This window comes from Monodon monoceros, unplaced genomic scaffold (assembly GCF_005190385.1).
Source record: "Monodon monoceros isolate NGI ecotype Baffin Bay Population unplaced genomic scaffold, NGI_Narwhal_1 Super_Scaffold_21, whole genome shotgun sequence".
Classification (NCBI taxonomy): Eukaryota; Metazoa; Chordata; class Mammalia; order Artiodactyla; family Monodontidae; genus Monodon; species Monodon monoceros.
This window is the reverse complement of record NW_021703778.1, coordinates 142,596,669-142,608,171: the sequence shown is the minus strand read 5'-3', so window position 1 is coordinate 142,608,171 and position 11,503 is coordinate 142,596,669. Positions and strand designations below refer to the sequence as shown.

The following is an 11,503-nucleotide window of genomic DNA, read 5'->3' as shown; positions in this document are numbered from 1 at the left end:
GTGGGCTTGGCCAGCCATGCAGCTGCCACCGCCTGTCACCATGTTGGCTCTTGATCAAAGAGCTGCTCCAGCTGTGCCCACCTTCTGTCTCCTCATGTCTGGGGCTTATCAGAATTCACAAAGTGTTGTGTTTTCAGAGGTCAAGGCAAGGAGCCAAGATCTGTCTCTGTCTACATTTCTCTGGCTAGGTGAGTGCCAAACCTATGAATAGGGTCACTGTGTGCATCACAGATTATGAGGGCTTTGAATATGGATGCTGAACACCTTCAACCTCTCTACTCCTCCATGGTCATTGTCATAGCCTCTTCTCCTCTGAGTGAGGTCAAAGCTCCAAGCACCTTCTGGGATGACCCCCAGTACCTGGACTAATGGGGAACGTGGTCCTCAGCAGTTGGCTCTGTGGATTAACGAAACCAAGTTAATCCACAGAGCCCTTTGGGAGGAGGGCCTTCAGGATTACAGTATGCACCAGGGTGTACTGTGTCCCAAAGGGAATTTCTCTTTGAGTACAAGCCTTGGGAATTTAAACAGGTCCTACATAGCCTCTAAAATCTAGTCCGGATTTGTCTATGAGATTTTTTTTTTCCTACAGCAAATGGCTATAATTCAGATTGTAAAATGACTTTAAAGAAGGCTGATTTCTGAGTTTATTAGTCTTCTCAGGCTACCATAACAAAATACCATAGACTGAATGGGTTAAACAATAGAAATTTATCGGGAGGCTGGGATTCCAAGATCAAGATACTGGCCAATTTGGTTTCTGGATAGAGGTCTCTTCCTGGCTTGCAGATGACCACTCTCTCCCTATGTCCTCGCAAAATGGACAGCTCTCTCTCGCGCGCGCGCGCGTCTTCTTATAAGGCCACCAATCCTATTGGATTAGGACCCCACCCTTATGACTTCATTTCACCTAAATTACCTCCTAGAAGTCCTATCTCCAAATAAAGCCACAGTGTGGATTAGGGCTTCAAAATAGGAATTTGGGGAGGGGCACAATTCAGTCCATAGCACTGAGGAAGCTTCCCTCAGGGTCACATTTATTTATTCCCAAACATACGTTTACTGAGCATCTAACTAACTACTTAGGATACTGTGATAAACAGAATAGACGTAATCTTTGCCTTTATGTCATTCATAGTTTAATGGATGAGTTAGTCATTAATCATATAATCCTACAAATACCCATGTAATTTCAAAATGTTATAAGTGCCACGAAGGAAAATTAAAGAGGGAGTTGACCATTTCTAGGGTGAACATAAGTTTTTCTGAGAGAGTGACACTCAAGCTGAGATCTAAAGCATTGTTAACAGTGGGGGTACGAAGAAGGAACAGTCATTTTGGTCGTGGGTGATGTTATGGGCAAAGGTCCCGAGGTGGAAAATAAGTTGATGTACTCTAGGACCTGATATGGCCGTTATTGCAGAAATGCAGTGAGAGGGACAGTGGCAAGAGCTGAGGGGGAAGAGGAGGAAGAAAGTAGCTCGTGCGAGGCTTGGCGGGTCATGGTAAGGATACTGGTCTCTATATTAAGAGCGAGGGGAAAATACTGAAGGACTTCAAATGGGGGAGTGAGAGCATAGGTTTGGGTTTTTTAAAGAAAAGATGACTGTGGCTATATGAGAAGATGGAATAGAGAATGGTCAGAGTTGGAGTGAGTTCAGTAAGGAGGTGACTGTAGTAGATTGATCTGGTGAGGAGTAAGGGGCCTTGGGCTGTGATGGTGGTGAGAGAGTTGGGGGGAGAGTTGGTAGGGTTTAGTGCTGGACTGAAGAAAGAAAGGTTTGCAGACAGGCAGCGATTTTTGAGCATGAGAAACCAGGTGAATGGAAGTGCTATTTTCTGAAATGGGAAACAGCGGAGAAGAAGGAGGAGCAGGTAGGGAAGAGCAGCATTCCTCCATTACTAACAATACCCCTACATGGTTACAGCAGAGGTGGAAAAATGGGCAAACTGCTTATTTTCAGGTATTGAATATTTGCTTCCTCATTCCATCTGAATGAGGCAATGAGTAGAAAGAGAAGTCTGTAGTTTCAGCTGAGTTTCTTCCATTCTTCTGAACTCATGCTCACCTTTTAGTGCTTTGAGACCAGCAGAGGAGGCTGCATTTCACCCCCAAAATCTTGCCTACAGATGAAAAGAAACTTATTTGAGAGCCACTTGCATGTTATTTATAGTGCTTTCTACCACCTGGCCCTTTCAGTGTTTGGGTTCGGAATTTGAGTGGCTGACTGATCTTCACCTTCCTGTAACTGGATACCTAAACTCTTTCATAAGCATGTTTTGCTGGAGGGCTAAGGACTGCCGTGGACTGGTCTTGGGCACAGCTTACAGGGCCTCAGTTTAGCTATATGGCAGGTAATATTCACTACAGAACATCTCTTGATTTCCCAAGCGATCTCAGAATTACAGCTTGCCTCCCTAAATTTTCCATATGGGGAAGGAGTTTTTCCCAACCAGGCTCAACTGCACACAGAGCAAGGTGTTCTATTTGGGGGGGGAGTAGCCCAGGAAAAAAGTTCAATATGTACTCCTGCAAACCTATGTTACGCAAGATTCTTGAGTATCTTAAGTACGATGACAGTGTGGTAAGGAAGGCTGAAAACTCTAGAAACAGCAGAAGTGAGGATGAAGATTCATGTCATACTTGGCCAATTTTAAGTTGATTGTTGAGAACTCTCACGGATAACAAAGGGGTTGGGAGACAGAACTAAAAGGGTACCACTTAAGTTTCCAGTACCAATATTCCCAGCTATTTTAAGCCATTTTTCAACAGTCTACCAGAGGGTTCTGAGGACAGAGCAGCTATTTGTACCTCCCAGTGACATCTATTTTTCCAAGTGAGAGACTGCCCAATGTGTTAGCGCAATACGTCACTCAAGGTGAAGCGTCAGTTTGAATTGGTGGGAACCTGCCATTTGCTGTCCTCCTTTTCTTCATGCCTTTTTCTGCCCCTCTGATCTCTTCTAGGTCTCTGGACTGTCAGGTGGACCATTGGTGCTGCAGTGGAAGCCAGCGGCTAAGTCTTGTGTATGGCGTGGTTAAGGTTGCAGCCTCTTACCTCTGCCTTCCTCCATTTTGGGCTGATTACCTTTGTGCTCTTCCTGAATGGTCTTCGGGCAGAGGCTGGCGGCTCAGAGGATGTGCCCAGCACAGGGCAGAACAATGAGTCCTGTACAGGGTCATCGGACTGCAAGGAGGGTGTCATCCTGCCAATCTGGTACCCAGAGAACCCTTCCCTTGGAGACAAGATTGCCAGGGTCATTGTCTATTTTGTGGCCCTGATATACATGTTTCTCGGGGTGTCCATCATTGCTGATCGCTTCATGGCATCTATTGAAGTCATCACTTCTCAAGAGAGAGAGGTGACTATCAAAAAGCCCAATGGAGAGACCAGCACAACCACGATTAGGGTCTGGAACGAAACTGTCTCCAATCTGACCCTTATGGCCCTGGGTTCCTCTGCTCCTGAGATCCTCCTCTCTTTAATTGAGGTGTGTGGTCATGGGTTCATTGCTGGTGATCTGGGACCTTCTACCATTGTAGGCAGTGCAGCCTTCAACATGTTCATTATCATTGGTATCTGCGTCTACGTGATCCCCGATGGAGAGACTCGCAAGATAAAGCACCTCCGAGTCTTCTTTGTCACTGCTGCTTGGAGCATCTTTGCCTACATCTGGCTCTATATGATCCTGGCCGTCTTCTCTCCTGGTGTGGTCCAGGTTTGGGAAGCCCTCCTCACTCTCTTCTTCTTTCCAGTGTGTGTCCTTCTGGCCTGGGTGGCAGATAGGCGACTGCTCTTCTACAAATACATGCACAAAAAGTACCGCACAGATAAACACCGAGGAATCATCATAGAGACAGAGGGTGGCCACCCCAAGGGCATCGAGATGGATGGGAAAATGATGAATTCCCACTTCCTAGATGGGCATCTGGTGCCCCTGGAAGGGAAGGAAGTGGATGAGTCCCGCAGGGAGATGATCCGGATTCTCAAGGATCTGAAGCAAAAACACCCAGAGAAGGACTTAGATCAGCTGGTAGAGATGGCCAATTACTATGCTCTCTCCCATCAACAGAAGAGCCGCGCCTTCTACCGGATCCAGGCCACCCGTATGATGACTGGCGCAGGCAATATCCTGAAGAAGCATGCAGCAGAACAAGCCAAAAAGGCCTCTAGCATGAGCGAGGTGCACACTGATGAGCCGGAGGACTTTGTCTCCAAGGTCTTCTTTGACCCGTGCTCTTACCAGTGCCTGGAGAACTGTGGGGCTGTGCTCCTGACAGTGGTGAGGAAAGGGGGGGACATGTCCAAGACCCTGTATGTGGACTACAAAACAGAGGATGGTTCTGCCAATGCGGGGGCTGACTATGAGTTCACAGAGGGCACTGTGGTTCTGAAGCCAGGAGAGACCCAGAAGGAGTTCTCTGTGGGCATCATTGACGATGACATTTTTGAGGAGGATGAACACTTCTTTGTGAGGTTGAGCAACGTTCGCATAGAGGAGGAGCAGCCAGGGGAGGGGATGCCTCCCAGAGTACTCAATACTCTTCCCTTGCCTCGGGCTGTCCTGGTGTCCCCTTGTGTGGCCACAGTCACCATCTTGGATGATGATCATGCGGGCATCTTCACTTTTGAATGTGACACTGTTCATGTCAGTGAAAGTATTGGTGTCATGGAGGTCAAGGTTCTGCGGACATCAGGTGCCCGGGGCACAGTCATCGTACCCTTTAGGACAGTAGAAGGGGCCGCCAAGGGTGGTGGTGAGGATTTTGAAGACACATATGGGGAGATGGAGTTCAAGAATGATGAAACTGTGTAAGTAACCTTTCCACAGTCCATCTGCCTCCGTCCCTTGCCGCCCCCTTCTCTCCTGCACCACCTTTTAAAACTTTTTCTTGTATTTGCGTTAATGTCAAACTTTGGTTCCATCACAGGTATGCAGGATCAGCAGACCCTCCTGCCAGGTTCTGCTTCCAAAATCTCCTTCAGCTTTCTCACTTTAAATTGTTTATGGGCAAGGAATCCTGTGGCAGGATCTAAGGACGTAGAACATTTTGTCCACTGAAACTCAAAATGATGGCTGGTGGAGGTGTGGGATGACAGAAGTTCTGATATCAGATTTGGGGGGTTCTTGTGAATTCTCCTAGCAAGAGCTAGGAGACTGCTTGGGTCTCTCCTTCCTCCTTTTCTCAGGCCAAGGGCTTACATGAGCTTTGAAGCCAATCCTTTCCATTCTGAGACGGTGGTAGCCCAATCAGGACATCCTCAAGAAAGTGAGTGGCATTGGCTTTTTTTTTCCAGTACCACATTGCAATTGTATTGTATAAGCAGATTTCAGGCACCTCTCCTTCAATTTGGAAATTGCAAAATTGATTGAAACTTAGAAGTCTCTTTAAACACCAGTAGGCTATTTTATGGTGCGAGGCTTGCCCAGTTTAGGTGAGATGAATCAGTATGGCTTGGGTCCTGGAGGTATCTTGGAGAAGCAGAGCTCCCAGGGCAGCGGCCGCCTGTCTTCAGTCACAGGTCTAAGCTCCAAAATCTGGCTAAGCAGTGGAGGAGAAGCCTCTTAGGAATTGTGGGGGAAAAACACATCTTCTGTGTGGTCATCTCTTTTCATAGTCCAGAGTTCTCCTAAAATAATTCTCAGGTTACTGCCCCATTTAGTCCTTCAGACACTGTGGGTCTTGCACTTCTATTGCCTTTGTCACTCTGAGGCCTCTCCCCATTGAAACATCTTGTACTGGGTATTCAGTCCTGTTCTCGGATGGATATCTTTAAAGAAGATAGCAGACTGACTCTCCCCAGGATTTGTAGCTTATGAGAGGGCAGACTTTCCAAGGTGGCCAAGAAGAAAGGGGATGAGAAAGGGGAACATTGGTCTCAGAATTCCTGCTCACATCCACGAGCAATAAGCAGTAGAGGGGAAGGTGTGAAGAACAAAAGGGGGCATATATAGACAGTGGGAGAAGTCAAACTGCTCCAAGAACCTGCTAAAACCACTTTCAGTGGGAAATGAAAACTCTCATCTGTAATGTGGGAATAACAATACTTTCCTTGCCTCAAGGCTGGGCTCGTCTCTTTTTGCAGTTCCTCCCAGCTGTAGGATTTTCTGAACTATAGACATAGGCTCTCATACCCACAGCAGCCAAAGATGGAAGGGGGGATACTGTCTTCTGAAATGAAATGGCCATTGACAAATTGATTTATTGGAGCTCTGTTTAGTCATTTTGCTGGGAAGGATAATAACTTGTTAACGTAAGTAAAAACCTGTGCCTTCTAGAGAATACTATCCATTTATATACATACAAATGAAGGCCCTCGCTGGGAGGAAAAACTCCATGAAATTTCACACGTATTTATGGCAATGTCAGTAGATGAGAAGTTATCGTCAGGCATTAAATGACATCAAGACCACAGCATTGGCCATAACTGGACAGACTTGGGGTTCCTCCTATTCAGTACCTGTCTACCGAGGGAACTGAAGGGTAGTTTTTGAGAGATCAGAAGTTGAGCTCCCAATTTCTTCACCTCATTCATAATCAGTTGTGCACCTAGGATCCCTAAATATGACTAAACCTGCCTCAGACCTGTGTGCATTTTCAGCTTGATTACTGTCTTGGTGTAAAGGAGCCTCATGAATTATCGCTTCTGGGTGATGTTTGTTCTAAATGTATGTGCCCTTCCACACGTTTGAGATGCTGGTCCAGGGTATTGTAGGGTTTCCCATCTATTCCTTTGCATTAGTTTTTAGACTTCAGTAGACTTTAGACTACCCTCTTGGCCTTCTTCATTGCAGAAGAATGAGTCCAAAGCCTGCTAGTCTCTTCTCACAAAAGGAGCCCTACCTTTGATACTTTAAATTGTAATTTTACATCTAGAGGCAGTATGATACAGCCAAAAAAACCCATGGGCTCTAAGTATAGTACTCTGGGTTAGGATTCTGGCTCTACTACTGATTTAACTATGTAGTTTGGAGAAATTTTATTAACTTAGATTATTTCCTCATTGAAAAAATGGGGATAATAATGTCTCTCCTGCAGGGCTGTTATAATGATTCAAGATATTATATGCAGTGTTCCTTGTACATGGTATGTGCTCAGTAAACAAGGCCATTAATAGTAATATCAATGAATTAACAATATTCTTCAGAAGACACCATTGATCCAATCAGGTTACCTGATTGGGTCTCTGTGTGACCCTAATTAATAAGCATGCAAGTTTTTTGGTTACCATGAAGATTACTAATCTAAACTCATAAAATACTGGAGCCAGAAGGGACCTCAGAATATCTTCCAGGTATCATAGAGCAGTGCTTCTCAACTTTTAATGTGCTCATGAGCCGCTCAGGGATCTTGCTAAAACACAGGTTATTATTCCAAAGGTCCAGAGTGGAGCTTGAGATTCTGCATTTCTAACAAGCTCTTGATGCTACTGGTGCCAAGTTAGAGTTGAAAGGCTCTAAAGCTCTTGACCAAACCATGAAACCCAGGAAGGAAAGTGGGTTTTCAGATGACTTTCATGATTGGATCATGGATGCTTGCTTTCCAGTTCCAATGTTCAACTTCATCTTATCTAGAATCTAGCTCTTACCCTGAGACCCTGCTAATCGCAATACCGATCTGGAAACTGAAATTAAAACCCTCAGGAGGACTTAGACAGAAGCTGTGTGATGCCTGGAACGATTTTACTTTCTAATCCTTCTCTCTTTGTGTAGCTTTTTTTGCCCACCAATCCTGGTAGCACTGTCACTTTTGCCCTCACCATACTCCTCTGAATCTATTCAGGATGAAGCCAGGCCTATGCTCTTATCAATAATACTAGGTCCGTGAATTCACTCATTTGGTTTTGTGCTTTACTTCTTCAAAGGTGTCCTTAGCACCGTGGTAGGATGAGAAAACATGAACTTTGGCGTCTGACAAACAGGTGCGAATCCATCACTCACCAGCTGTGTAACTTGTAATGAGTCACTTCAGCAGTCTGAGCCCAGATATTTTGTTGGAATGATAGGAACAATAATATCTATTCTTCAGGATTGTGATAAGTACTACATACAAATATGAAGAAAATGCACCTTTAGCACAGTGCCTGCTCATCAAAGGTGCTCATTCATTCAGCAGACAATCTGCTACATCCTAGGTACATTACTAGGTACCGGAGAGAAATAAGTGATTAAGATAAGCTGCATTTCAGCTCCCAAGGATCTTATTCTCCAGTGGAGTGGACACAAGGTGTACACACAAATCAAAACACATGGGAGAAGTATGGTTGAGATAAGCTCAGTAAGAGGGGGAATGAAACTCCTCATTGTGTGTGTGTGAGACACCACTGAAGATTTTTGTTTTTTTTTTTAAATTTATGTATTTACTTATTTTTGGCTGCGTTGGGTCTTTGTTGCTGCGCGCGGGCTTTCTCTAGTTGCGGCAAACGGGGGCTACTCTTCGTTGCGGTGCGCGGGCTTCTTATTGCAGTGGCTTCTCTTGTTGTAGAGCATGGGCTCTAGGCACGTGGGCTTCAGTAGCTGTGGCTCGTGGGCTCTAGAGTGCAGGCTCAGTAGTTGTGGCGCACAGGCTTAGTTGCTCCACGGCATGTGGGATCTTCCTGGACAAGGGCTCGAACCTATGTCCCCTGCATTGGCAGGTGGATTCTTAACCACTGCGCCACCAGGGAAGTCTGACTAAAGTTTTTTTTTTTTTGCGGTACGCGGGCCTCTCACTGTTGTGGCCTCTCCCGTTGTGGAGCACAGGCTCCGGAAGCGCAGGCTCAGCGGCCATGGCCCACGGGCCCAGCTGCTCTGCGGCATGTGCGATCCTCCCGGACCAGGGCACGAACCCATGTCCCCTGCCTCAGCAGGCGGACTCTCAACCACTGTGCCACCAGGGAAGCCCTGACTAAAGTTTTTAAAGTCACCTTCATTAAGGATGTAGTAGTGAAGTAGATGAAGTGGGGCGGGGGTTGGGTGGAAACATGATTACTTAAAACCCACGTTACAATAAACTCGTGATGTTTGAGAGGGATACTACTGACATCTTCGTGCTCCAGAAGAATCCATACCCTTGTGACTACCACTGCAGCACATCCTGGGAATAATAGCCTCTGAGCCTCCTGCAGGTAATAATAAAGCCTCACCGAGATACGGGTGCTTGCCAGCACATTAATCTCACTCACTGAACGTGTGGCTGGCTCCTGTATCCCAGGCTCACAGTGTGCCTCTGCAAAAATAAGATTATTGCGACTCATTGACCTTTGGAGTCTCTGGGAATAGTCAAAGCCACAGATGTCAAGATCTACTATAATTAAATAGCATAGGCCTCCTTCAAAGAAGAATCGAGTATTAGCTGTACCATGCATTTTCCAAGCAAATTAGGACGTTAAAACTGGAAGGTATCTGACCTCCCAGTTTTACAAATCATGAAGTTGAGAATAAGAGATGTAAAGTGACTTGTCCAAGATCACACAGGTAGATATGATAGAAAGTTAGACTTTTAGATAGAAAGGACTTTTTAGATGCTACTGATTTAATGTCTCCCCCTCCCGATTTGGACCTTTCCATTTTATTTTTATCCATCAATATCTCAACTTCGGAAAGAATATGGAAATTCTTGGGTGACAGATGCTCTGGAAGTGCACATCCAGAAGTGTTATGTGACTAATGTCTTAACTAAGAATAATAATATATTATGGACTATTTTTAATCTCTTGGTTCACCTTGAAACTGTTGAAGGAAAATAGTGAGCCCATAGAAAAGTTTTTAAAAGCTTTGTCTTAGTGATCTCTTGCTGAGGGAGACATGTGTAGCTGAGACATCTTTTAGTGATGGTTAACTTCAGGCTAGACCTTGTTGCATGAAATAATGCAGGGTTTTTTTTTGTTGTTGTTGTTGTTTTTCAGAATGATGCAGGCCATTCTCTTCCAGGGGTGCTTTCTCTGTAAAGTTTCAGCCCAAGGCATCTTCCCATCAAAACCTATACAAATCTGGAGTTATCCAGGACACAATTTTTACATTCTCCAAGTTGACTGAAACACGGTGGACTTTTCTCTTTTTCTGTGGCTCAGCAGGGTGATAGGATAGCCTATCTGGCCACACGGAGGAAGATGCTTTGCCTCTAGAATGCCCTTTCTGTGCTTGAGAAAAGTCACTAGCTGCACGCTTAGTGAGGGTGGGAGTGCAGTGGAGGTAGATGTATTTCCCCCTTAGCTGGCATCCCTCCCTTTCTCCTCTCTTCTGCCTGCAGTGCCTGATTTCCAGTAACAAGCTGTCTTTGTGGCTTTAGGTAGACAGTCTGTCATCCGGGGCCGTGGCTTCATGGAACTCACAGCGGAGCTGGGTGCTTGGTTCAGAGTTGTCCTGAAGAAGGGAGTCCATGTCTAAGCCAATTGTTTAATGGGGGCACTTAACAGTACCGTGGAACATTTCAGGTAGGGTTGTTCAACTACAATTCTGTCTCTTTGGGGCCCGAAGGAGTGATGAGAGGCTATGTGGACTCTTCACCAGAAGCTTTGGATGTTGTGCCCTGAAAGGCTCCAGGTCCTGCTAATTTTTTTCTTTTCTTCTTAATTACTGAAATTGCCAAAGACTATGTCAAAGAGTGACATATTCCAACTTCAGGACTCCTAAAGCATCCCAAGTATACTCAAACCGTACATGTCTGGAAAGATCTCCAGGAAGTCCAGAGCCTTCCTGGTTAATTTGTTTTAGGGTCTAAGGGTACAACATTCCTGGCAATACTGGATCAGGCAACACTCCCTCTACTTGACCTGGTCAGGGACCGTATACAGCAGAGCGTTCAGTGTGCCTGCCCTGGGTCTTCTCGCTTTGGTCTGCCATCTGGTATGAGAAAGTTCAGGGTGCAGGGTTAGAGATTCTGCCAGGAAGAATGTTAGTTTGGGTTTGAGGAGAGAGGCACACTGCCATTGGAGATGATCACATGACCAGCCAATCAGAAGGTGAAAGAGTCTCAGCCTCAAAGCAGGCTCTCCTGTGCACTGCTTGGAATGATACTAGTTGGGGCGTCAGGCAATAATAAAGGAATGACAGTGGAGATCCTGCTATGGACCTTGCTTCGTTCGTCTCGACTCTTCGAAGCTTCCTCATTCACTCACAAGCATGATGGAAAGGGATACTTGGGCAAAGTGAGGTGGCTGAGTGGGGAGGACTCTTCCTTTTTGTCCAGCTTTTATCAACTTCCCAGGTGTATTTGGATCATACATGAGCACTCATTCCTTCCCCATCCTTTAGCTGTGCCCCTGTCAACTCCACAAGGAATGGAGTAGAATTCAGAGCTACAGTCTTCGGTTTATTCAAGACGTTGTTTTCTTGCTGTCTTTTTATTGTTTTTTTTTTTTTTTTTTTTTTTTTTGCGGTACGCGGGCCTCTCACTGCTGTGGCCTCTCCCGTTGCAGAGCACAGACTCCGGAGGCGCAGGCTCAGTGGCCATGGCTCATGGGCCCAGCCGCTCCGCGGCATGTGGGATCTTCCCGGACCGGGGCACGAACCCGCGTCCC

General features: G+C 45.8%; 1 protein-coding gene across 8 annotated transcripts in view; it reads left to right on the top strand.

Moving 5' to 3' along the window:
- Positions 1 to 3,029: 3,029 nt before the first annotated feature.
- Positions 3,030 to 11,503, top strand: part of SLC8A3 (solute carrier family 8 member A3) — a 127,566-nt gene continuing 119,092 nt past the window's right edge. For all 8 annotated transcript variants that reach the window (XM_029239068.1, XM_029239073.1, XM_029239070.1 and 5 more), the window contains exon 1: positions 3,030 to 4,813. In XM_029239068.1, the coding sequence (XP_029094901.1) occupies positions 3,030 to 4,813 (1,784 nt within the window). The remainder of the gene's footprint in view (positions 4,814 to 11,503) is intronic.